Consider the following 27885-nt stretch of genomic DNA (forward strand, 5'->3'; position numbering starts at 1 on the left):
TCTTGGAGTTGTTTGCAATGAGCAGGGAGAATGCTTTCATCAAAATCTGAAGACGATGGAAGAGCATTATCAGGGGCAATGGGACAGAAATATGATGGCAGACTACTGCTGGACCATCAAATGAGATTGTCCTCAAAAAGTACACAAACAAAAGAGCTACAAATGCAAATTTTTGTGTGAATAGAATTTAAATTAGTTTTGTGCAAATTTATGATTAAAATAAGTGTCTTAATATGTTCTATTTCATAGTTGTAGACAAATTCTGATGCAATCATATATTTTAGTGTATTAGTGTATTACTGCATTATATAAATTATTATATTTTCTCAAAGATGATGCCCAAGAAGACTACTTCATTATGTTAAACTAAATATTGAAATTTTACAATAAGATGAAAACCTAAATCTTGAATTGCAAAAAAACTGTTCCTTACAGAGAAAAACTAATGTCTGTTCTGAGATCAGCACACCGGAATTAGGTAAGAACAAGTGTTTTAGTGGATGCAACAAAAATATTGTTCCCCAGTGTTAACAAACTATTACTGGGACCATATAACCATCATCATGTCTGAAATGAGATGAAAGCAAGTAGATGATCTCTCTAAAGGGTCATGTGGTAAAGAGAATAAGCTACTGAAACCAAAGTTTTTCATAAGTGGCTCAGTTTTATAATAGGAAGTAGCTATTTGTTGTATTTCTAAATGCAGATAACACTTTAATAGGAAATGACTTAGCCCGACCAGGTGGTGGTGCACTGGATACAGCGTCGGATTGAGATGCCAAGGATCCTAGTTCAAAATCTCGAGGTCACCAGCTTGAGAGCAGGCTCATCTGGTTTGAGAAAAAGCTCAAGGATGCTGGCTCGAGCAAGGGATTACTCAGTCTGCTGAAGGCCCGCGGTCAAGGCACATATGAGAAAGCAATCAATGAACAACTAAGGGGTTGCAATGCGCAACAAAACACTAATGATTGATGCTTCTCATCTCTCCGTTCCTGTCTGTCTGTCCCTGTCTAACCCTCTCTATGACTCTCTCTCTGTCTCTGTGAGAAAAAAAAAAGAAATTACTTAACCTGCATGAAGGCAAATGGATCGCTGTGTCTTTAGATAAGAAGTGATGCTGAGGCTGAAAGAACCATAAAATTGAGGAGCATTACAGGTGTTCGATAATGAAATTGAATGATGAATAAATTTTCACAATTCTAACTATTAAACAATTTATTTAGGAAAATATACCACAAACCATGAAATTCTTCTGAGCATTTGCTCAGTTCTACTGATATTTTGAATAAACTAATGTTCTTCAGTTGATGCCTAATGTTTGAATAATAAAATTTAATATTTACTCATATAGTTATATTGCTATTTTATTTTTATCCAATTTAGTTACCCTTTCAATATGAATATTTTCAAATTTTAGATTGATACTTAATCTTTTGAAAATAAATTTTGATCTGAGAAGCTAAAGTTGAACAGTAGTTTTGTGAAGGAGGCAGGGCCCCTTACATCACACATTATTCTGCTGAAATAACTTGATGGAAGGGTCCCATCTATGAGGCATATCAGCTTCAGGCCTCAGAACAACTACTCTCTTTTTTTCTTCTTTCCTGATTTAGCAAATTTCTGACAACACAGCAGACAAATCTTTGTGATTACAAATATAGCCGTTGCTACACAGGCCAGCAGGAACCCAATCACATCCAAAGAGTGGTACTGGACCCAGGTGAGGTCATAGGAGGCTGGCCGCAGGTGTTTGGCTCCTTTGTGGCGCATGACAAACTCGATCCAGAAGACGGCTCGATCTAGAGGTTTCATTGGCTGGTCATGCTGAATTCTTGACAATTTCATAGCATTCTCTTTATATCTAATAGAGACACAAAGACACTCATAATGAAAGAAAGTTATTTTGCTAAAGAGAATCACTTTCAAGGAAGGTTTTTGAATTGTTATAAATATATTTCAAATAAATATCACAGAATTGCAGAATTATATTTTTATTTGGATATTTATAGATGGTTGCTTTTCACATTGGAATTTTCTGGTGACAAATATTTTACAAAGTGAAAATGGAAGATAAGATGGGGAAGCTACACATTTTAGCTCAGGAAATAATAGGAGCCATTTTAAGGGCAATGAGTGTGGAAATAAAGAGACTATTCAACAGACCTGACAGTGTCAGGGGACTACGTAATAGGCCTGTCAAGCTCAGTGATCCAGAGTGACCACACAGAGCAAACTGATCATAAATTTTTATCTGGGCTGTCCAGGTAGAAATCTCATTCCAAGTGTATAGCTTCTCAGGTAAAAGGTTGATCTTTACCCCATATAGGCCTGTTCATTGTTCTTATGCATCTAGGATAACAAACCTCTGAAATGTGAGAGTAATTTTTGTATGTATAACCACAGGCACCAAAGCACAATGACCCCACACTTCTTTTGTAGCCCACATGCCAGCTGTGTTTATTATAAATGTTAAATGTCAGCTATTCTGTACCTAATAATGTAATGAAGTACCTGTATGTATCTCTACATTTATCTTTTTATCCAGTCTAGAAATTCTAATTCCCCCCAACACTCACCTGCACTTTGCTTTTCTCTTCCTCCTTAATTTAGCACTAATGGACTTCATGGAACCTTTCTTATGCTTCTCCTTTGATTATAAATGCATAAATAGACCTGCCACACTGCCACTGTCCAGGACATTTTCTCATCTGTTAATTTTGATTTGGGCCTGTCCTCAGTTATTGGTTCAAATAAAGATTATATAACCTTTTCATCCTGATGTGCGGTGGCGCAGTGGATAATAGTGCCCACCTGGATTACTGACGTTGCTGGTTTAGTTCCCCAGGATTGCCTGGTTGAGGCACATGGGGGAAGCACCTGCTGAGAGTTGATACTTCTTGCTGTTCCCCCTCTCTCTTTTATTCTCTCTCTTTCTCCTCTCTCTAAACATCAATAAATACAATAATAAAAGAAACCTTTTTGATAAGTTTAGACTTTCATTCTTCTACATAAATATGATGGGGAAATGCAGTTTTAGGTCAATGATAGTAAAATATTTAAAGGAACTCTATCATAGCAGGAGAAATGCTTCCTCACTAGTCCCTGTGCTTCTCTTCTTCTCTTCATAAATCTATTATTACACTAAAACACATAAAATTATGACACTTTCTTACTCAAAATGGCCATCTGGCATCTCAACACTTTTCCAATCAATTCCAAATCATTTTTGGCCTATAACACTCTACCTGGTGTTAAACAGAAAACTTTAAATCCTAAATGGCATTACTCTTGTTAAACAGCCATAATGGCAAACCTAGATTCATTGCCTGATTTAACTGAAGTTTCAACTTCTCCCAGAAATATTATCTTAGTCAATCAGGCTGGTATTAATACCAATGAGGTGATCTGTTACTTGGATCCTATGCATCTTCCATAGTGAGAAGAGGCAATCTGCATGATGAAGCCCATTTCATTCCTTTCCTAGAAAAAGATGCCCTAGTCTAAAAATAATATTTTCTTTTCTTTTGCTAATAACTCCCCTGCCAAAACCTTCTTCCTGTACAAACTTTTCATTTAGCAAAATTCCTCTGAGATCCCTTTTAGTTGCTAATGCCATATTGCCCAATTCGTGAATTGCTTAATACAGCCAATTAAATCTGCTAAATTGCTGGGTTGAATTTTGTATTTTGACAATGGACAGACCCTGGCAACCTCCTCTCCTATGACTTTGTCCTAAGCACACTCTGTTATAGTCACATTGACCTTCTGGCTCTTTGTTCACTGAAGCTGCCAAGTGTTTTTCCATCTCAGCACCTTTGTACTCTGTCTTCTCTGTCCCTCCTGTAAAACAGTCCCCCCCCCCTTTTCCGAGGCACTCGTGGATGCTTTTAAGTCTGAGGAAGGTCCTGTGTCCATATCATGACTCAGAGAAGTTTTTTCTGCCACACTTACAGTACCCTAAGGCATTTCTTCCTGGTCTTTTTTTTCACTATTTGATTCCTTCATATCTAAATACATGTCCATTAGTTTAATGTGACTTCAAATCAACTTTTTTATGAATTAAGTGAAGTTGTTTGAATGCACCTGTTTAGGCAAAAATGAAAACATATGTTGTTTGCTGTAAAAATTAATTAAGTCCTGCCAGGATATTATTCTCCATCTGGTGTTTGTTTATAAGCAGAGCCCTCATCCCCCTAACACCCAGCCTGAGTCCTTTCTGGTAACAAAATATGGAGGAGCAACTATGGCAAGGAAACATTTAGAGTAAAATACTCTGAATCTGTGAGGACTATTTGGGAATTTTGATTTGGATGGGGTGACTCTTTAGTAACCTAAACACGACCCAGAGACCCTTGGGGCATTCTTTCCTGTCTCAGTCACACATGTCTCTTAGAAAGTGGTGATAAACCTCAGAGCAGCCCTGTGGAAGAGATCAGCCAGCCTCCAACACTGGTGTCTTTGCTCCCTAGCAATGTGCTATAGCAACTGGGGACTTTTATTCTTGTGCTGGCAGCTGGAAGTCAGCTCCTGCTTGGGCACTCCCTGTTTCTTTATTGAATTGGACTTTATTCCTTCATATCTTCTTGAATGGAGAAATAGTATGATTATCCAGTCATTAGTTTCATATATATTATTTCTTTATTTGGCAGATTAAGGGATATTATTTTGCATGCTATTGGCTTGTGAAATTAATATAATTTCCATATGAAACTGTGTTGTATAAATGTGAGCAAAGACAGAACTCAGTCTTTGACTATAACTTACTGCCTCTTTAAAACAAACAATACATTTTACAGAGCATATCTTTCATTTCAGTATAAAAAATAGAAAAATTACACCTACTCTAATTCAATAGCTCAAAATTTCATAATTACCTAGTAAATTTTTGTGCACTCAATATAACAATGTACCTATGAGCTAGATACTGATATAGAATACCACAAGGTACTAGAAGCTTCCCATTTTCTTTCTTTCTTTTTTTTTTTTTTGTATTTTTCTGAAGTTTGAAATGGGGAGGCAGTCAGACAGACTCCTGCATGCGCCCGACCAGGATCCACCAGGCATGCCCACCAGGTGGTGATGCTCTGCCCATCTGGGGCATTACTCTGTTGCAACCAGAGCCATTCTAGTGCCTGAGGCAGAGGCCACAGAGCCATCCTCAGTGCCTGGGCCAACTTTGCTCCAATGGAGCCTTGGCTGTGGGAGGGGAAGAGAGAGACAGAGAGGAAGGAGAGGGGAAGGGGTGGAGAAGCAGATGGGTGCTTCTTCTGTGTGCCCTGGCCAGGAATCGAACCTGGGAGTCCTGCACGCCAGGCCGATGCTCTACCACTGAGCCAACCGGCCAGGGCTCAGAAGCTTCCCATTTTCTTGGATCATTTAGTCTATAATCTTTGCCACAAATTGATATTATCATTACTGTTAGCATCATAGATTAGTTTTTCTCATTTATGTATTAAAATCGTACGGTAACACTTAATTTGTTTTTATCTTTTCTGTAGGGGTTGTTAATTGCATTGCTGTACAGTATCCAAAGTATGACAGTACTACAGATAACTGCTTTACAATATTTGATGGAATTTGGATTAATATTTCTTTAGCTAGTTCTATTAAAGCTAATGTAAATATTTTTATATTTTCTTTAAAGTTTTTTAATTTTGAATTTATTAAGTTGACTTGGTTTTGGGGGTTGTACTCAATATAACACACTCTACACACCACGTCGTGGCCCCCCATGTTTCATGCAAAGTCTCTTTCCACACCGTTTTGCTTACATCTCTACCTCCACCTCCCCCTGCGTCTCAGGCTTCACTGCTATGTTCATTGCAGCATTGTTTGCAATCACCATGATCTGGAAGCATCCCAAGACATTATCATTAGATAAATGGGTAAAAAAAAAAATCCCTGTACTATATTTACACAGTGGAATAGTACTTGGCCATAGAAAAAAAGCAGTCTTACCTTTTGTGACAACTTAAATGGACCTGGTGATTATTATGCAAAGTTAAATAAAGCTGGCAGAGAAAACAAATGTATCATCTTACTTATATATGAAATCTAATGAACAAAAAAACTGAAGAACAAAGTAGAAACAGAAGCAGGAGCACAGGGAACAGATTGACAGGGACGGGGGAAAGGGAATGAGATCAAAGAGGGTAAGGGGATTAGCCAAAATCATAAATACATAACACATCAGTATATATCCTTAGATTTAAATGTTTATACATTTGTTGTATACATACCTATATGAGCAGTTGCTGAGAAAAAGGCACATGTATGATTTTAACATTGACTGTGGATTATTTATGAATGTGTTACTTAATTTCTAAAATTTATATTTTTTTGTACTTTAGGGTTTCTTTTGGTCTGATTTAATTCTAGTTGAGCTGGACCTATTCTATTTATGATTTGAAAAACTTCAAATACTGAGTCTTGATTTTGACCAAGCATGTAGGTTAAGTTCCACTATTATTCGTTACAGATTTAAAAAATATATGCTCTGCTCTTTTGAGTGTATGTAAAATAGGTTAGATTTTAAAATCATGTTCAAAACTTTTACCTATTTATTTTTTATCATCTTTTTTATATTATAGGATAAGATCATCAAAAACATGCTATTATGATGAAGGTTTGCATTTGGATCTTTGTTTTTGTCTCCTTTTACTGTTTAATACAGGGATTTGTTTGTAAGGTTTACCAAATAATAATATGTATTGTTTTGACAGATTAACCTTTTTATCATTATGAATATATTTTCTGTAATTTTAGTTAGTGCTTCTGGTCTAAATTGTCTGATAATAGTATAGCTGCATCTTTTTATGGTCACTAACTTTTTATAATTTTCAGATACACTTCTATATAAACATAGCTTCTAAATAGTAAATATAGTTAATTTTTAAAATGAACTCTGACATTACTTGTGTTTGAATGACTTAGTCAGTTTGGGTTTGCTATATATACTGACATCTGTACATATATTCACACAGAAAACATTGGTAGCAATATTCATGTAGGTAATGTTGGAAACAGGAATAATATCCACAGACTGATAAATGGATAAGTATCAATTCATAGTTGCTTCACTTTAGTAGTTTATTGATGGCATCGCATATGTGCCTTGATCCTGGGGGCTCAAGTCGAGCCAGTGACTTATTGCTCAAGCCAGTGACCCATGGCTCAAATCAGCAACTTTGGGAGCATGATGATCCCGCTGTCATGCTAGTCACTCCATGCTCAAGCTGGAAACCCTGAGCTGTAGATGTTGACCTTACTCTCAAGCTGATTCCACTGCACTCAAGCCAATCATTTGCACTCAAGCTGGTGAATTTGGGGTTTCAAGCTCAAAACTTCAGAGTACCAGGTCAACGGTCTATCCATTGTGCCACCACTGCTCAAGCAGATATAATAGGTATTGAATTGAAAGAGTTTATGATTTCTCTTATTGCTTATCATTTTTCCTTATATATGCTCTACCATATTTTAAAAAATGTATCTTTACAATTATTTATGTAACTTTAAAAATTGGAGGTGAAAATTGTTGTGCTAGGTAGTTACCCATTAATACATGGGGTTAAAGTCCAACTTTGAAATGAAAGTGTAGCTGAAAATAAAAATATATATAAGATGGGTAATTATTTTAATAATGTCAAAATTAGCATCTTAAAAATACGGTGAAACTCATATGCACCATTGAGAAAAGATCCTATCTCTAAATAGTATCTACTAAGAAAAGTGTGGCCCTGGATAGTTGGCTCAGTGAATAGAGCATTGGCTCGTGTGTGCACATCCCAGGTTCGATCCTTGGTCAAGGCACACACAAGAAGCAACCATCTGCCTTTCTTTCACTCCCAATCTTCTCCCTCTTCTCTTTTTCTCATCCCTTCTCAGAGCCAGTGGATCAATTGTTTAGAAGGTCCCCAGACACTGAGGATAGCTTGATTGGCCCAAGAGTCACCCCAGGCACTGAGGATAGCTTGATTGATTTGAGCATTTGTCTCAGACATGGGTTGCCAGGTGGATTTCAGTAGGACAAATGAGGGAATATGTTTCTTTATCTATATCCCCTCCTGTTACTTATAAAAAGGAAGAAAGAAATATGTGATACTTACGAAGGGTCATTAATGACTGTCTTCAATGCATTGAGCAATTTTTTACTTGAAATAGTGCTGAAGTCCAACCTGACAGCTGCTCCCTTGGTCTTCATGCGAGCAATGTTATCAGGTTGATCCGCAAACAAGGGAATGCCCACCATAGGGATCCCATGGTAGATCGCCTCATAGATGCCATTAGTTCCACCATGAGTGATAAAGGCTTTGGTTTTTGGATGACCTAGGATTGGGTGAATTTCAGCAAATTATGAAATATAAGTTTTGGAATAAAAAGAGAGTTGGTGACTGAGAAAATGTATTTATTAACAAAATATATACACTTTAGGGTATATTAAAAATGTCTTTCTGATCTCAATGGATGAGGCACTTAAATCTGCTGGAGAGACAGTGTAGTCTTACATGGAAGATTAGTGTGTTTCTAGCAATTTGAAAAAAGTACAAGTTGCTAGTGGACAAATTGAAAGAGAATATTCTGCATTAAGAAAAAACCGATTATAAAAAAATGTGGTGTGTTATGTTAGAATATACTCTCTTAATAAAATAGTGAAAACACTGAGTCTGATATGTAGGGTAAAAGGCAACCGGCAATGTGTGGGTCTTGGCCTAGGACCCAGATGAAGAAAAAGCTACACATCATAAGATATGTTGTTACTTTGGAAGGAGATATTAATTTTTTTCTTAATGGAAAATGGAAAGTCACAGCTAATAATAACGGAGCTAATATTTTTCAGGGGCATGTGCACACCCTTACCGTGGGTTAAAGATTTGATATAAAGAGAATATTAGGAGAGAGAGTGATAATTGAGAAAGTGTTGAGATATTTTCTGTGAGAGGTCATTACACATGAAATAAAAATATTTTGTATGTGGCCATAAGGAATGTGACTGTGTAAAACAAGATGCCAACTGATATATCTTAACTTTTCTCTTAGACAGAAATAGATATAAAAATTAATTTTTATTTTTTAGGTTTTCAATGATAAACGTTTAATAAATTTCTTTCCTAGTGAACTGTTTATCATTCATGACAAATTGAGTCTGACTTTAATATTTTCTAGAATCTTACCAAGAAGGTCATTCTGGGGGAGCCATTTATAGAGCCGAGTATTGGGCCCTAAGGTATCTGGTTTTTTGCCATCATATCTCCATATCACCTTGTAGGGTAAAAAATAATGTATTTGATAAGTCAAACTACAGAGTTATAGCACATCAGAAATCTATTTAGATTAGAGATATCTAGTTAAACACTTTACAGAGATTAGATAACCAACTGAGGACAAAACATATACAGATTGAGATCCAATAAAACACTGATGTAAGAAAAGTACAGGCTGGTATTACATGCACTTATTTTTATATTCAGTCAGGCATGAATTCAGTTATGATGTTTCATACTTAGGGGTTACACAATGAGATTATCAATGACCAATTCAAGTATATAAAAATTTTAAGTACCGGAGTTATATAATTGTAGTGTGAAAACCAGCAGTTTACTAATAATCAACATATTTGTTTTGTTTTCACTCTTGATTATAGTGGCTCTCATCTTCCAGTTTTCATGGTCACCTGTGTATTCCTTTTTGAAAGATGAGGAAGTGATTTACTTATATTCACTAGTTTCATTAGTTATTTTATTCAAGTAATACATCTTGATTTAAAAAATTATTACCATCAGTAATTTGTGAGAATGAATTCATTCTTATATTTAACAATTTATTATCGATTATACATAATTTCTGCTTAATGGTTTGTATAGTTCAGTTTAGTTTACTAATTATTAATTACTACTTCCAAGTAATTTTTACATGAATCCATTATAATCACTCCTGCTAGGATAAAAAATTCACTTACAATATAGAAAAGAAAAGCCTATCGGCACATTATAAATAATAGTATACATTTTTTATAGATCAAATATGATGATGATACTGAATTTTATTCAACTGATTTATCAGCTCTTCACAATGTGCTACAATGCACTGATTCACTAAAATGATTTAATCATAAATGGTCCAGCAAATTCTCATTTTACTACCAAGCTGGATTATAGTTCATAAATGAACATCTGTTTGCTATGTGAGTATGAAAGTAACTTAAGATTCTTAGCAAATTAGCATATGTAATAAACAGAAAGATGCATTAGTTATGAAATGAAAAGTAGTTCTGAAATACCCAGAGACTTCAAGTGATTTTTACGTGTTTCAATAATTTTCTACCATGTTTTATGTTGAAGAAAGAGGGTTTCTGAAAATGTCCCATGCTCGCCTTGCTTCTGGTTGACTCTTGTTTATATCCTCCTCTCCTTCCTCTCTCCCCTCCTCTAAATCTTCACCTTCCTTCTCCTCCTCCTCCTCATCTGCTCCTCACCTCTTATATCAGGAAAAGTTATTCTCACAGGTTGTTTCTGGTCACATTTTTTAAAATTTAGTGTCACCTAAGGGCTAAACCCACATCCATCCTTTCTTTTATGTCTTCCTGCTTCAGAATGGAGCAGGGCCCAGCTGACAGGGATGTTTTCTTTTTCTTTTTAACAGGCCGGCATTTCTCTTTCTCTCAATCACTGTTCTGGTTTGTGTCTGATGCAGCTGGTGAGCCCTGGACACTCTTTCTCTCAGTATCACCTTGAGAAACACACTGAGTGGGCATACTCCAGAATTCAGGGGAAGAGAGGCCTGGATCACCTGCCAAGCCTAAACTGTGAGATGCCTTTCAGACTGTTACCATTTCCAGTTTATGTTACTATTAGAAATTTTACTGCCTTCTCAGACCATCTGAACTTTGTACTGTACCCTAGGATTCCTGCAAGAAAATAGAGCAAACGACTGGATAGATTAAGTGATATCTATCAGTTCCTGCCTAAAATACTATGACGATACCAAACTGCACAGTGTGCCTCTTAAATATACTTCTTGGTGATAACTATGTTAATGCCAAAGTTATTTTTAAACAAAAACATGCCATTATGTACTTTGTTTTTAAATTGATAGGTGAGGTAACAATAGTTTAGCTTTTATATAGAAATTTCTGTAATCCTACCCTTGAATGAGTTTAACCCACTCATTAGTTGTTTACTCTATGTTACTTTATCAAACCTTTTGAGGAATCTGGGCAAGAGCTGATGCAATCTCATTGGCTGTTTCATCTGTCATGTTCTTGACCATGGAGCCCAAGGTGAAGACCACAATGCCATGTTCTCCAGAGCTCTGGGCAAACTCTTCCATTTCCTGTGAAGCAAGAGTATTTTCCATTACAGAAGTACAACAGTGCAGTGAAAACTACTGGAAGGACTGCTACAAACAATTAAAGAGAGAAAATTATGTCTTATGAGTTATTTGTGTATTGTTTGTATTTTTTAAAAGTGTTAAAATCCATACAATATAAACTTATCTTAACTATTTACTAGTGTATGAATACATGGTAAAGTTATCCTTATTGTTGTGCAACCCTTCTCCAGAACTCTTTCACCTTGGGCATGGAAACTGTGCTTCTTATCCTGTAATTCACCATTTCTCATTTCCCAGTTCCTAGCACTCACCATTCGTCTTTCTCTTTCTATAAATTTGACTAGTTTTATACCATACATTAGTGTAACCATATAGTATGTATCTATTGTGAGTGTGTTATTTTACTTAAGAAAATATCCTTAGGGATTCAGTTATGTTATATAGCCTAGGTTAAAATTTCCTTCAATTTTTTTTGATGCTGTTAATTTATTCTGAATACTGATAATACCAGAAGATTTCAGTTTAGCTGATAACATACAGCAAATTTTAACCCACAAACATTTTGAAACATGTGGTCCCATTCAATGGACAAAGATTACTTTACCAGGTAATGAAATAGTTTCTTTTACTAAATGCTTACATTCTTTATTGTGGCACTTTCAGATTAGGGATTAAAGGCTTTAGTGGCATAAAGTGGTCTTTGGGAATATTGCATAGCACTTCCCTGGAATGGAAGAGTATTCCGTGTAGAAGACAGAGGCTAGCTTGCTGCAGCAGAATGAACATTAAAGAACAGTAGTGAATAGGAGTCCTAGCCTGGAAGTAGCCCCTGTGGAAGTGTTTGCTGTGGATTGTGTGGTCCTGTGCACCCCCTCTCCTAATTGCCATTCAAAGTCTCATTAGTTTGTCCCTTCTAGTAGCTTGTAAAGCAAAAGATTATAAGACATTTGGTTGGATCTCATTTTTTTCTTTATTGGAAATAGCTAATGTAAAATAGATCCTAATCATGAAATAGTTTCAGTTACCATCATATCTGGTTATCACTTGTAACTGGTTTAGATATATAGTTACTTCTTTTGTAATTATCTGGGCAAGGTACACCAAACTGTGTTTTATTTATTTATATAAGTAAGTCTTATGAAAACAAGTAAAGCTTCATTTACCCAGGTAATTATTAACCTGTACTCACTGTTTATAATCAGTAACATTTTGATTTCTTAACTAATAAACCATCAGTAATGGCAGGACTTTTTGCTTCTTTAGCGAATTCATTTTTAAAACTTCTATCTTCTAGGAGCTGAATAAAATAAGAGGATAGATTGTGATAAGTCCTGGGTTTGACTTTTCTAAGCTGGAAACACAATTCTGTATAACTTAGACAAATACGTTTTATATTTCATATTGGCAACTGCCCCCAGTGGGAGAGGTTCAGCTGGGCTTTCTGAAGCAGAGGGCTGGTTACCCTCGTGAATAACTCAGTTCAATGTACCTAAAATATATATTGAAGTCATGTTACCTGAGATTGTTTCAGATTCTCTGACTATGTTACCTGTATTTTATAAATATTTGAATATTATTACATTCTGTGTGAGAAAATTTTCTGATTGCTAAATGTAATTTCTACTTCTTCACCCTCAAATATGTAAGGAGCCAAAACTTTCACAGAATCTGGTCCAACCTTCATACTTATCTATTTTTACCTTTGATCTGCTTTTAATTCTTTATTAATATTTCTTTGGAAACTTGTGTGACCTTTCTAATACAAAAAGTTTGCTTTCTCATTATATTTATTTTTTCAAGCTTTTCTTTAAAAATTGAGACTAAATTGACCTATAATGTTTTGAAGTTTAAGGTATACAGGGTGTTGAGTTGATTTATCCATGTTATAATATCATTACCACTTTAGCGTTAGTGAATACCTGTATTAGGTAGCATGATTATCTTTTTGTGTTTTTGGTGAAATAATTTAAGATTTAGTTTACAGAAACTTTCGATTATATAATAGAGTATTGTTGGTTATATTTACACTGTCTCATGAACTTAATTATCTTCAAGTTTTTTGTGTGTACCATTTTGCTAACTTCTTCTCAACCCCATTTCACTTTAACCAGTTTATTGTAATCACATTTTACTCTGTTTTTAACTCTTTACCTTTTTTAGATTCACTATATAAATGATATCATCCGTTATTTGTCTCTTTCAGTGTGATTTATGTCATTTTGCATAATGCCTTTACTGTCCAAATATGTTGTCCAAATGGTATAATATCTTACCCATGGTTGAATAATGTAGTAGAATGTGTGTGTGTGTGTGTTTGTGTCTATGTGTGTATCTGACAACTTTTTACCACTTATCTGTTAACAGACACTTTAATTGTTCCTATTTTTTGGCTGTTGTGAGTAATAATGTAGTACACATGGGATAATGGATATACTTTTGGTATCCTGGTTTTTTTATTTTTAGAAAAATACTCAGAAGTGGGATTTTTAGATCGTATGGTAGCTCTAATTTGATATCTTAAGGAACATCCTTACTGGTTTTCATTGTGTTTTCACCAATTTCATATTATCAACAATGCACAAAGTTCTGTGCTTTTTGTAAATCATTTTGACAGACTCTTCGGGGAGATTTCTAAAGCTTATTTATCATTGCTCCATCCTATAAGGACCAGTCCTGATGGTGGTGCTACAGCTCATTTGTGGTTTCTCTCTTGCTGACAAACCCTTGTCTGCATTCTGCTCTCGCCCCATAGTCTTCTACCAGATCTTGCTCTTGTCCTGCCCTTGGCAGCTTGTACATGGGGCTGGCCTCAGACAGGAGATATTGGTTTGGAATGCAGTTCACTGTAGGTGCCCACAGGCCCATTGTGGGGATCTGTAGGAGAGGTTTCCTTTAGGGTTTGTGGTCAGGTTTCCAGATGGTGTACAGAATGCTATAAGGAGTGACTGTGTCTCTTTAATTCTTTCTGGGAACCTCACATGGCACTCTCCTGTCTGCTCCCTCTCACCAGGTACTGATGCTGTGACAGAGAAATGAGCCCCTTTGGAGCATCCTTTAAACCAGGAATACACAGCATCCACTCACCAGCTCTCCCTGTCCCCTGTGGGAGCAATGACAGCCTCCTGTAGCCCTAAGCTGTGCTGCCTCGGAGAAGGAACGCTGCTGGCAATGTCGAGCTCTCCTCTCACCCACAGCAATCAATGCATGTAAACGCATATATTATGTGCTCCAACATGCTCTGGAACTTTCCTGAAAATCTAGACTTCCTCAAAAGGCCTCTTAACCAGTGGTGGTATTCAAATAATTTAACAACCAGTTCTTTGCCCTGAATGACCATTTTAAGTATAAAAAATAGATATAATGAAAGGTAGTTTATTATTTCATGCATTTAATACTTCAATAAGAATATAAAAGAGATACACAAAACTAGATTGTTATAAGAAAGAATTTATAAATATTAATGAAAAATATTAAATAATACCTGGCAAAAAAAATAAAACTGTTATTTAAGTTATTTCTGTATAGCTTCTTGATTGGCATCCTCACCTGCTATTATTTTCACCTATGTATGGAATGAACATTACCAAGGGCACTTAGAATACATTGTTGGGCTGATGAACATTAGAAAATGAGTACGGAATGTAAATTTGTGATTTCCATTTGGGTGGCTGTCCAGACACCTGCCTTAGCGAGAACCCTGATCACAAGTGCCATTTTAACACCGGTTCGCTGAACTCAACAAAAAATTAGGTTTCGGTTTATCAAACCAGTGTGAACCGGCTGAATCCCCCCACTGTTCCTAACCCAGAGATGCCTGTCCAAGTCTGGGCTCTGTAGGTACTGCTGGATGGCAACCATCAGGGGGAGGAATCAATTCACAATATCCTGTGGGTATTGCAGCCAGTAGTGGAGTTTTTCTGCCTATTACATGATGGGCAATGTGTGAGTCTCTTCCCAGGAGCCTTGGCATTTGTTGCTGGATCCCCAAACTTCTATAGAGGCACTCTTGGTCATGGATAGGTAACAAATTTTTGTTGTTGAATAGGGACAAAAAGTAAAGATGTCTTATATCCAGTTATCCCTGATTGCTGTTGTCACTCCTGAGGTACTATGGTCCAGTCCAGTGGGATTATCTCTAGCATTATAGAAGCACTATGTTCTTTCTTTATGATAATGCTTTTCTCGCTAATTTTATTACTTACTTATATTTTATTTTTCCAAGTAAAATATCTGGTTTGTAAGAGAACACACTTTGTCTACACTACTCCCCTGCATATCCATCCTTTACTCTTGCGCTATTGAATCGCTTTATAATGATTCTTTAAATTTTTGGTTGATCCTTTATGTGCTGATTAATGAGAATCTTAATTTAACTGATCCTATTTCAAAAGTCTTCCAAGTATCTTTCTTTATTCTGTAATAATAATGACAAATTCTTGTCACAGTATAGAAATCTATCAGTGTCTTATTGTCAGACCACTTATACAGATTCGTATATGGTTCTCAATGTGATCAGATGTTCTGAGTAAAAGTCACAAAATCATTTCTATGGAAAGTGCAGAGTAAACAACATATACCATACAAGAATAGGTTTACCTCAGGCAGGGGTTTAGCAGGCTTGCAGTGGAGCCCTCCAACGAATTCAAAATGTGGCAGAAGTGGGCGAGGAAATTCAAAATCCCAATAGGTTCGAATGAGCCATATTTCAGCTTTCTCCATTAACTCAGATAATGTCGTGGGCCTTCCTGAAGGGAAAAAAATAACCGAAAAATTGAAGAAATGAGAATACTGCAGTATGAATATATCATTTAGTTTTCTGAAAAAAAACATGGAATAATGTTTTCAAAATTCTTTAAAATGACAATGGTTTGACAATACAAACATATTTATAGATGACTTACCTAGTACTTCACTGTAGAACTGATCCCACTTCTTCTGATTAAATGTTTGGAACCAGAAATCAAAATAAAGCACATACATCATATTTTTTACCCTCTCCATGAATGTCATTCGATCACTTAATTCTGACATAACAACAGGTACGTAGGAAGGAGGGAATGGAAGTCCTCCACTGTGCTTCTCAGTGATATAGCCTGGAGAGCAGCGGAGACTGTACACCAGAGGAATCTCAAGTAGCTCAGCCAGCAGCTCCCCACAGGGTCCAAATGCATCTGCAAGAACGACATCAAACCTGGATTCTTGTACTTTTGTCATAAGTTTCTTGTTCAAAACTACATCTTTACACAGGTTTCGAATACCATCAGAAAATTCCCAAAGGAGTTCTTGCATTAGTGAAAAGTAATTCCAAAATGTATCTTTTGGCTCATATGTCCATTTAGTGATTATTTTTGTGATAGAAAGCTCCATATCATCTTTTGTCAAAGATGTAGGATAAATCTCAAATTTAATGGCAGACGGTTTGTTGGGGTCAACAAGAACTGAAGCTGACGATGTCAGAACGGTCACTTCATGGCCTCTCTGGACGAGTTCATCCAGGATTGTCTTCATATTGATCCAATGGCTGTATTCTGTGGGCCACACCAGCACCTTTCCACAACACGCAGGGCTAATGGAACAGCTCAGCTGTAGCAGCAGCAGAACTGAAATCCACTTCGTAGACATCCTGGTGGAACAAATGCTTCTTTCCAAACTCCTGAACCCTCTTGTCATTGTTGATACTTATGTCCAAGTAGAAATCAATGAGAACGTTAAAATATAACTCGACACCTGAAAGTGATAAATTTTCATTAACAGTAGGAGTATTTTATGCAAGCCAAAAAATCATGTTAGATTACTTATTTTTTATAAAATTATTTGCAGATGCTATCATTCAGCTATGGGTCAACTCTATAATACATCTATGATATATTATGTATTATAGATAAATGTGAAAACTATAGGATAGGATTGATGGTGTCTATAATCTTTTTTTGTGAAGAAGGGAAGATAAAGCCTTTATATGGCTGACAAAAGATTACCTTAATGATATTTTAAGAGATATTTTCTTTTAAATAAAACTTTGTGAATACGTAATTCACACACCACTCAGTTGATGAATTTCAAATGTACATTTCCACAGTTTGTCGTGTATTCACAGAATTGTGCTACCACCATGATGATCACATGAAGAGCATTTTCATAACTGAAGTGATACCTTAATCCTGTACATGGAACTGCCAAATCTTTCAAATCATTAATATGGCATATGCCTCTAATATAATATAGCATTTTCTGTAAATGGAATAATATAATATGTGACCTCTTGTGACTCATATCTTTCACTTAGCATAATATTTTAAAAATTCAATCATATTTTAGTATGTATCATAATTTTATTGCTATTTCTTTCCAGATACTATTTCAAATATAGATATACCACATTTTGTTTATTTGTATATCAGTTAATAGACATTGGCCCTTAAATATTAATGTTTTATAATAAACTACCATCTGCACACTGCTTTTGCTGAATACTGCAATTTTTTTCATTTTCATTTTTGTTAAAATATTTTCTAGTTCTGCTTTGATATTTACTTTGATCCCCTGGTTATACAAAGAGTCTGTTGAAGGTGGTTAATATCCAAAATTTTTGAATTTTACAGTTATTTTTTCTGTATTTTTTAATTAAAGTTTTAAATTTATTGTGTTAATATGTATTCAAGTGTTCCACTCAATATAACACCCTCACCCTCAGACAATGTGCTCCCCGTTACACCTTTTTTGCTCTCTTCCCTTGACTCTCTCCCTTCCTAACAACTAGGATTTGCTGTCCTGTTACCTGTATCTATGTGTCATATATATATATATATATATATATATATATATATATATATATATATATATAAATATAATTTCACTAATTCCTTCACCTTCTCTAACCCCATGCCCTCATCCTCCTTCCCTCTGACAGCTGTCCCTCTGCTCCCCATGACTCTGACTCTGCCTCTATTCCATTCTTCAGCTCACCATGTCTTTTAGATTGCACATATAACTTAGATCATATGATATTTATCTTTCTCTGCCTGGATTATTTTACTTAGCATAATAATCTCCAGGTCCATTTATGCCATTGCAAAAGGTAAGATTTCCTTCTTTTTCACAGGCTGCATAGTATTCCATTGTGTCTATGGACCACAGGTGTTTTATTCACTCAGCCACTGATGGACACTTGGGCTGTTTCCAGATCCTGGCTATTGTAAACAATATTGCAATTAACACGGGCATACATTTTTTTTTTTGAATTAGTTTTTGGAATTCTTAGGATATAGTTTTAAAAGTGGGATAGCTGAGTCAAAAGGCAGTTCCATTTTTAATTTTTTGAAGAAACTACTTCCTTTGTTCTTGATTTCTTGTTTTATTCCATTGTATTTAGGAAAAATTTTTGGTTAAAATTTTAGAATTTTAGTCTTGTTAAATTTCTTAAGATTTGTTTTATTACTCTCATTTAATTAATTATAATGAGTCTTCTGTGTGTTCTTGAGAAGAATATATCTTCTGCTATGTTCTATGTATGTCTACTAAGTTCTTGTGGTCTAAAGTGTTACTCAAGTTCATTGTTTCTTTCTTGATTTTCTGTTAGGTACTCTATCCATTAATAAAAGTGGGGTACTGAAGTCTCCTACTATTATTGTATTGCTGTCTCTTTTTTCTTTCAGTTCAGACAATGTTTGCTTTATATATTTGGTTGCTCTGATATCAAGTGCATGTATATTTATAATTGTTATATCTCCCATGTGAATGACCCTTGATCACCATATAATGCTCTCCTTTGTCTCTTGTGGTAATTTCTGCCTTAAAGTCTATTTTTTATGATATAAGTAGAGGTGTACCTGCTATCTTTTGGCAACCATTTAAATGGAATATAATTTTCCATCTCTTCAGTTTCAACTTATATGTGTCCTTAAATTTAAAGTGAGTCTTTTATAGACATATTGAATGAGATCTTGTTTGTTTTTTTATCATTCATCTACATTATATCTTTTCATTGAACAATTAAATCTATTTACATTTTTTTATTGTATTTTCCAAAGTAAGAAGCTGGGGGATGGGTAGTCAGATAAACTCTTGCATGCACCCAACTGGAATCCACCTGGCATGCCCACCAGGGGGCTATGCTCGGCCCCTCTGAGGAATTGCTCCACTGCATCCAGAGGCCTTCTAGTGCCTGAGGTAGAGGACATGAAGCCATCTTCAACACCAGAGCCAAATTTGCCTCAGTAGAACCCTGGCTGTGGAAGGGAAGAGAGAGATAGAGAGGAAGAAGAGGGGGAAGGGCAGAGAAGCAGATGGTCGCTTTTCTGGTGTGTCCTGGCCAGGAATTGAACCCAGGACTTCCATATGCAAAGCCAATACTCGATCGTTGAGCCAACCAGCCAGGGCTAATCTATATACATATAAAGCAGTTATCGATAAGAATATAATTTAATTGTCAATTTTTTGCAAGCTGGACCTCAAGTGGTAGTTTAAAAAGTCATGCTAGATTTTGGGTCCAAACCTTTTCTCTTCTGAATGAGAAATAAGGAGTTGTGAGATTCCTTCTATGTGTATGATGTTATATTGGGCATGTAGTTTATGGTGAGTGTGTCTTAGCATCTCCTACCAATTATAATGTGGGGGTTTTCTTGCTTGACTCACTGTAGAAGTCACTCATCTAATTATTAGATTTATTTCAGAGGGATTTACTTTACCTCTTGCTGTAAATTCAGCGTGTCTGTGGGAGATACAGAGTTATGGAACTTTGTTTTTGGAAGAGATAGGGACAGAGATAGACAAATAGAGAGAGAGAGAAAACATGGACAGACAGACAGAAAGGGAGAGGGATGAGAAACATCATTGCTTTGTTACGGCGTCTTAGTTGTTCATTAATTGCTTTCCCATATGTGCCTTGACTGAGGGAGGGTTATAGCAGAGCAAGTGACCCCTTGCTCAAGCCAGTAACCTTTGACTCATGCCAGCAACCTTGGGTTTCAAGCCAGTGACTTTGGGCTCAAGCCAGTTACCATGTGGTAATGTCAATGATCCTACACTCAAGCCAGCGTCACTCACTTATTCTAGTGAGCACACGCTCAAGCCTGATGAGCCGTTGCTAAATCCGGTGACTTGGGAGTTTTAAACCTTGGTCCTCTTTATTCCAGGCCAACACTGTATTCACTGCACCACTGCCTGGTTAGGCAAGGAGCTTCTTGTTATGGAATGGAATCTAAAAAATTTGTTCTTAAATAATCAATGAGTGACTGAAAATATCACTGGGTAAATAAAAAATACTTTGCAATAAATGAAAAATAAAGTCAGCATACCATAATTTATAGGATCCAGTGATAATAGTGCTAAGAATAAAATTTATACCTTTTATTGCCTGCATAAAAATGAAAAATATCAAATGAGTAATCTAAATTGTACCTTAAGAAATTATAAAAGGAATAATAAAAGAACCTTAAACTAGTAGACAGAAAGAAATACATTGATTAGGATAATGATTAATGAAACACATACTAAAAAACAACAGAGAGAATCAATAAAACTAAAAATAATTTTTGAAAAGATCAACAAAATTGACAAAACTTTAGCTAAGCTCACAAAGTAAGAGAGAAAAATGCAGAGTGTGGGAGACAGACAAGCATAAACAGAGTAAGGATGATGATTCAGGCACAGAAGGCAACCAGAACAGAAAGCCCTGGGTACCAGAAATAGGCAAACCTGGGAAAACAAACACTTTACCACCAGGGTGACCTTTCCTCCCCTAGCATATTGCTGGTCATGTGATTTACACCCTTGATTTTTCATACAGCTGGTCATGTGGTTTGATCCCTGTATGGCCAGTAGCCATGGCACCATCACATCCGCCTGGCCCGTGCTGGTTAGCATTTGATTCGGACAGACGGTAATGAAACAACGGAGCCTAGAACTAGTGAGCCATTACCTTTAATCCTAGCTTGCACCCGGCGGGCAAGAAATACACACAGTGGAAAAATAGTTCCCTTTCCATTCAGGGCTCCCAAAGCCACTGATTTATCCAAGTGTCCTAGAATCAAAGGTTTCTAGCTCACCAGACTTATTCACCTCTGTTCCCCATCTCCTTCTCTCTGCACAAACTGGCTTCTACTTCAGCATTCCGCCATCTTGGCTGCTTTCTCTCCTCCACGTAGTCTTTCTCTGCTCTCCTCTCTAATGCTAATCTCAAGAACTGAGAGAGAGACATGATCCCGCTCTGCCCCCCTTTATAGTATAGAAATCAAAACCTTTAATCCAATACACAAACAAGGAAGTCTCTGATACAAAGTAACTTATTGAGGAATAATGGGATTCCTTATGAGAGTGCACCACCCCTCATCATGCAATCAGTCAAGGGTGTGGGGAAAAGTTTAGTCTTAAAACTTAAGCCTCAGGCTATAATGACCCGGCCTGCTTACAGCCTGTCCCCCATATACAATGCAACGTATAAGTGAGCAAACATATGTATCATATTTATAAACCTATTTGACCAACAAACCCTATCCTGACCTTCATGTCATTGGTCATTTGATTTGGATTCTACCCTGACCTTTCCTTCTCACATATGTCGCTACTCATGTGGTAGACCCCTTGGAAGAGGAACAGATGAAGACTGCCCTCATGTGACTCCTTTTGGGCTCTTGCATGACTACTCCCTTAAGCATTAAACCAGGGAGATAATGTGTTTCAGTGCCATGTCCAGAAAAGCAACAAAACCAAACAAGCCATTCCATGGCTGACCTCAGGACCAGCAGCATTGACTAATGACCTCCTGTCCTGGCACTTATCTAACAGTGAAGAAAACCCTGAGAAGACACACCTGGTAAGCCGATGAATATTCTATTGACATTCTTCCCTGAGACCTATAGATAAATACCCTCAAGATAAGAGCTTAGTGTGCTGCCTCTCTAAAACACATCTTTCCCTTTCCCTACCCTCTTTCCCAGGTGTGTTTTCATTGACTTTCTCTTTTCTTCTAAACTCCAATGACCCTTCTTTTGTTTGTGTAACTTGTTTCCTAAACCCATGTCTTCTGTGGCTCGTTTCTACAACCTCTGTGACTTTCTAAGTAAACTTTTTCTAATATATTGGGTCTTGACTCTGATCTCTTTTAAGCAGTACTCAGGTATGATGTACCAAGGTTTATGAACCAAGGTCTAACATAGTGATATTGTTCCACCACCAACACAAATGATCAACCAACAATGATCAATATTTAAAATGGGGACATAACACTGATCTTAAAAAAATTATAAGAGAATTTTTGGTCATATAAGTTTTTAAATATGGCATGTATGTTTGCTCGCTTTGGGTGTGGGAGACAGGCTTAAACCGGCAAAGTTATTATAGCCTAAGGCTTAGTTTTAAAACTAAGGTTTTGCCCAAACCCTTGACTGATTGCATGATAAGAGGCAGTGTACTCTCATGAGGAATCGCATTTATGCCTCAGATAAGTGACTTTTTATCAGAGACTTTCTTATTTGTATATTGGAATAAAGGTTTTGATTTCTACAATATAAAATGGGGACAGACTGAGAGCTCACTCTCCTGGTTCCTGCTATCACCATTGCAGGGACCTCCCTCATTCCTTGCCCTCCATGGGAAAAGCCGGTTTTCTGCTTTTCCCTTGTCTACTCTTCTGAGACACCTATCTTGGTGAGAAACCAATAAACAGAATGGCCCACCCCCTCTGACTCCGCCATTTCTTTATCTTCTGCCCGAATCCAATGGGAACCTGCATGTGAATGGCCACGATGGAGGCTCCTGGCCATACACGAATAGTTTTAACAATTTTATGTGAACAATTATGATTCCCAGGTAGAATAAAAAATTTTTCTAAAATACTGACTGAAGCCCTGGCCGGTTGGCTCAGCGGTAGAGCGTCGGCCTAGCGTGCGGAGGACCCGGGTTCGATTCCCGGCCAGGGCACACAGGAGAAGCGCCCATTTGCTTCTCCACCCCTCCACCGCGCTTTCCCTCTCTGTCTCTCTCTTCCCCTCCCGCAGCCGAGGCTCCATTGGAGCAAAGATGGCCCGGGCGCTGGGGATGGCTCTGTGGCCTCTGCCCCAGGCGCTAGAGTGGCTCTAGTCGCAACATGGCGACGCCCAGGATGGGCAGAGCATCGCCCCCTGGTGGGCAGAGCGTCGCCCCTGGTGGGCGTGCCGGGTGGATCCCGGTCGGGCGCATGCGGGAGTCTGTCTGACTGTCTCTCCCTGTTTCCAGCTTCAGAAAAATGAAAAAAAAATAAAAATAAAATACTGACTGAAGGAAAAGTGGGTAATTTTAATATATCTTTAACAAGTGAGAGAACAAATCAATAATCATAAACTTCCCAACAAAGAAAACCCTAGGACAAGATTATTTTATTGATAAATTGTGTACTAAATATTCACAGAAGAATAATACCAATCCTATTACAGGTATAATGTTCTGGTGCCTGAAGTTTCAAAGGAAAGGCTAATAAACAAAATATCAGAGTTTGGAGTAAGGAAAGGTTTATTGATTGAGAAGGTGCCAACTGAGAATATGAAAGAACTAATCCTGAAAACCATCAATAGAGATCCCCAAATTCAGTTGTTTTTTTTCACGTCACATTATGAGAGGAGGGCAGGGGCAAGGTTCGAGGTGGGTGAGGGCCACAGACAGTAAGACATCCAAGGGGCGGAAAGGGGTCCACATGAGGGAATGAAACTTCTAAATCCCTTTGTTATCAGTCTTTCCATTGATTCCCGCTGAGCTGTGTTCTAGAAACTCGTGTAATTTTTTAATGACTGACTTGGTGCACATTTCCCCAACATTTCCTGAAAAGCCTCCTCTGACTGACCAGGATTCTTGCAAGAACTCTAGACTCAAGCAGCATTCTTCTGTAAATTAGCAGAGTTGAAGCAAGAGCTATTAGCGTGGGAGAAATGAAGGCAAGAATTAAGATAGAGCATTTCTTCAACTGTTTTTATATTATTTTTTCCTTTCTCTGCTGACTTTTTAAAAAAGGTGCTTGAGACCACCAAACTCTAATGATTCATGCTTTTACCTGAAAGTTATACCACAGGCAGACTGTCCAGTTTAGTTGAGAAGATTGAATCAATAGTTTGTATCAATATTTTTTTTTAAATTAATCCTAGATAAATGTTATTTTTCTCCGTAGGAGTTAGTCCTTAACCACTAGATCTATATCATCTCTGTTTCCAGTGGATGTTACACCAGCAGGCCTCTTACTCTCCATGACTACCTGTGTAAGTGCTTGTAATGGAATGAGTTGTTTTTCTATGTAAAAAAGAGAGAGCAAGAGAGCAAGCATTTTATTCTGTGGAAATCCTTCAAGAATTCTTTCAAACACTATAAAGAGTGTGTCCTTTCACACTTTCCAACAAATTTATGAGGCCGTCATTACCCTGCAGGCAAACCCAGAAAAATCACAAGTAATAAACTGTAGGTTAATAGCCCTTATAAATATAGATGTAAAGATCCTCAATGAAATACTAGCCAACTGAATCTACTAGCATTTAACGATATTATACAGCATTTCTAAGTTGGTTATTTTCCCAGATATGTAAATGTGATTCTATATGCAACAACCGATGTACAGCACACAATAGAATGAAGGAGAGAAACATGATCATCTCGATAAACACAGAAAACATAAGAAAATCTAACACAATGTCATTGTGAAAACAGTCAATAAATTAGTATCAGGAGTTATATTCTCACATGGAAAGAGCATGTCTGAAAGTCCACAACTAACATGATAATTAATAATAAAAGACTGGAAGGTTTACCCCTAAAATCAGGAACAAAACCAAGATAGCTGACAACATAAGAAACACCTAAATCTGGAGAGAATTTTTATGAGTTTATTTGAATCAAACTGAAGACAATTGCCAGGAAAAAAAATCTCAACAGATCAAGAAAGTGCTCCTGAAAATGGCAGTTCTACCACTTATTTTATACATCAGAAGTGTGGTGCATGAAATCTATAGCTAATAGATTAAGGGGATGGGAGAAAGGAAAGCAGGAAAATCTCTGAGAAGGGATAAAATAAAATAAATAGGCATATACTTCTTTAACATTTGTGGGCACAGAATAGTTCATGATTAACATTTACAGCAGGGGTCCCCAAACCACAGCCTACCTCCCCCCCCCCCCGCAAACAGTGCCCTCAGGACATTTATTCAGCTCCCACCGTCCCACCGCACTTCCAGAAGGGGCACCTTTTTCATTGGTGGTCAGTGAGAGGAGCACATTGACCATCTCATTAGCCAAATGCAGGCCCATAGTTCGCATTGAAATACTGGTCTGTTTGTTGATTTAAATTTACTTGTTCTTTATTTTAAATATTGTATTTGTTCCCGTTTTTTTTTTTTTTTTTTACTTTATAATAAGATATTTGCAGTGTGCATAGGGATTTGTTCATAGTTTTTTTATAGCCCAGCCCTCCAATGGTCTGAGGGACAGTGAACTGGCCCCCTGTGTAAAAAGTTTGGGGACCCCTGATTTACAGCATGCGGAGATGGTATGAGAGAGAACAAGATAAGAGGCAGGGGTTCTGTGATCTCTTATTCTGGAAGAAGATTGTACACAGAGGGGTCTGAATAAAAAAGGGGATTACTATGTCCTTTCAAAGATATGTTATTGCAGATGCAAAAAGACAACAGACAGGCTCAGTTAAGGTAAAGACTGACCCTTGTCAAGGAAGATGCTGGCCTAGCACATGACAACCTGCCATGACTGGCTTTTAGATAGGAAATTTCCATTCCAGACCATCCTATGTGGATACTTTAGGTCTCAGAGTTTCTAAAGCACGCTATACAGGTTTCCCCTGAGCGTATCAGTTTTAGTCTGCGGCCTCCTTTTCATCTACATTGTATTTATATCTTCTATTTCATAGTGAACTGGATGTTCTAGCCAGACATATAACATAAGAGAGAGAGTAAGTTATCCAAATTGGAAAAGAAAAACTAAAACTATTTCTACTCGTTTATGTTTTCAAAATAAAATTCTAATGAATCCACAAATTCTTTATAGTTAATAAAAAAATTCCCAAGAAATTCAGTATACAAAGCAAACATACAAAAATCAATTGTATTTTCAACACTGGTAGTGAAAGGTTTGAAAGGAAAATAATTATATATAATAGCATCAAAAAGAATAAAATACTTTAGAATGAATTTAGCCAGAAAAGTAAAAATCTTGTACAGTAAAACTATGCAATATTACTGAAAGCAATTAAGAGGACTTAAATAATTGGAAAGACAATGTTCACAGACAAGACTACTTGTAAATATGGCAGTAACTCCCAAAGCTATAAACACATTCAATATATTTTCTAACAAAATGCTAATGACCTTTATTGCTAGTGAATAATTGGTCCTGAAATTTATATAGAGCTGAAAGTGGCAGTACATAGCCAAAATACTATTGAAAAAGAGTAAAGTTGTTGGACACAAACTTCCTGATTTTAAAATCTAACACAAATCCACAATAATCAAGACTGTGTGGGATAGGAACACAGATCTATAAAATAGACAGGAGAATGCAGAAATCTGCCTTCACCTTAAGAGCAATTGATTTTTGGCAAGGTGGAAAAACAATTCAATGGAGAAAGAACTGCTCTTTACACAAATGATTTGAGAAAATTGGATATTCATACACTAATGAATAAAGTTGGATTCTTATCTCTATCAAACAAAAATCAAGTCAATATGTATAAAAAACCTAAATGTAGGAGAAAGAACTAAAAACACATATTAGAAAACATAAAAATAAATCTTGACTTTGAATTTGGCTGTAGTTTCTATAATATTATACAAATGCAGAAACAACCAAATTAGAAATAGATAATTTGGCCTCATTAAAATGAAAACTTATGTATTTCAAACAACACCATCAAGAAGTGAAAAGACAACCCTCATAACAAGAGAGTATATTTGCAAATCAAGTATCTGATTAAGAACTTGTATTAGGGATATATAAGAAATTCTTACAAGTCAAAAGCATAAAAACAAAACAATGCAGTTTAAACAGTGGGCAGAGGTTCCTCACAGACATTTCTCCAAGGTAGGTATACAAGTTGTCAAAAAGCATATGAAAAGATGCTTCACATTTTTAAGAGTCAGGGACAAATCACAATAAAATATCACTTTGTGAGTCTATAAGCAAGGGTCTCCAAAGAAGCAATACCCAGTCTGGTAGGAAGGGCAGAGACAGGGAAAGAACTGCTGGCTCCCAGGTGTGAGCTGTGGCTGAGGGTCCGGAGAGACTCTCCTTGCAGGGGGGCCACCCTGAGAGCTGTGGGGGCTCAGCCCCAGCCTAGAGCCCCAGAGCCTAGAAGAAATGCCCAGACAGCATTTAGCTGCAAAAAGAGCCCAGTTTCTGTCTGAGGGAAAGATAGAGTGTCCTGGGAGGACGCAGGCTCCCTTTTAAAGGGCCCACCCAGAAAACCTCCTCCAGAGCCACTTACCGGGGACTCTGGCAGGGGAGAGCTGAGAGGACTGGAGTTGTCTGAGAGAAGTGTAAAGTTGGAGGTCCATGGAGAAACAAGTTTGGGGGATGGAAACCGGAACCACTTTG

The 27885-nt window shown here is 36.9% G+C and overlaps 1 protein-coding gene across 2 annotated transcripts; it reads right to left on the reverse strand.

The window, feature by feature from the left end:
* Positions 1-1197: 1197 nt before the first annotated feature.
* Positions 1198-27885, reverse strand: LOC136406159 (UDP-glucuronosyltransferase 2B31-like). Of its 2 annotated transcripts, none has more exons than XM_066386013.1 (7): positions 27776-27885; positions 16230-16951; positions 15925-16073; positions 11197-11328; positions 9171-9258; positions 8106-8325; positions 1198-1861 (listed from the first exon to the last, which is right to left on the reverse strand). In XM_066386013.1, exons 2-7 carry the CDS (start codon positions 16948-16950, stop codon positions 1582-1584), a joined length of 1590 nt encoding a protein of 529 aa, XP_066242110.1. In that variant the 5' UTR covers position 16951; positions 27776-27885; the 3' UTR covers positions 1198-1581. The 2 variants fall into 2 exon arrangements, with proteins under 2 accessions (XP_066242110.1, XP_066242111.1); XM_066386014.1 differs by having other exon boundaries at positions 16230-17055; positions 27776-27873.

Source organism: Saccopteryx leptura, chromosome 5 (genome assembly GCF_036850995.1).
Source record: "Saccopteryx leptura isolate mSacLep1 chromosome 5, mSacLep1_pri_phased_curated, whole genome shotgun sequence".
In the NCBI taxonomy this organism is placed as follows: Eukaryota; Metazoa; Chordata; class Mammalia; order Chiroptera; family Emballonuridae; genus Saccopteryx; species Saccopteryx leptura.

What these genes read in the sequence shown, in the direction of transcription:
- LOC136406159 (XM_066386014.1), bottom strand. Translation starts at nt 16,998, where the DNA reads ATGACAAGAGGGTTCAGGAGTTTGGAAAGAAGCATTTGTTCCACCAGG. An exon ending in GTTCTACAGTGAAGTACTAG is followed by an intron (nt 16,074 to 16,229) that starts GTAAGTCATCTA and finishes TTTTCCCTTCAG; the next exon opens with GAAGGCCCACGACATTATCT. An exon ending in CTGCTAAACCCCTGCCTGAG is followed by an intron (nt 11,329 to 15,924) that starts GTAAACCTATTC and finishes CTTGCTTCACAG; the next exon opens with GAAATGGAAGAGTTTGCCCA.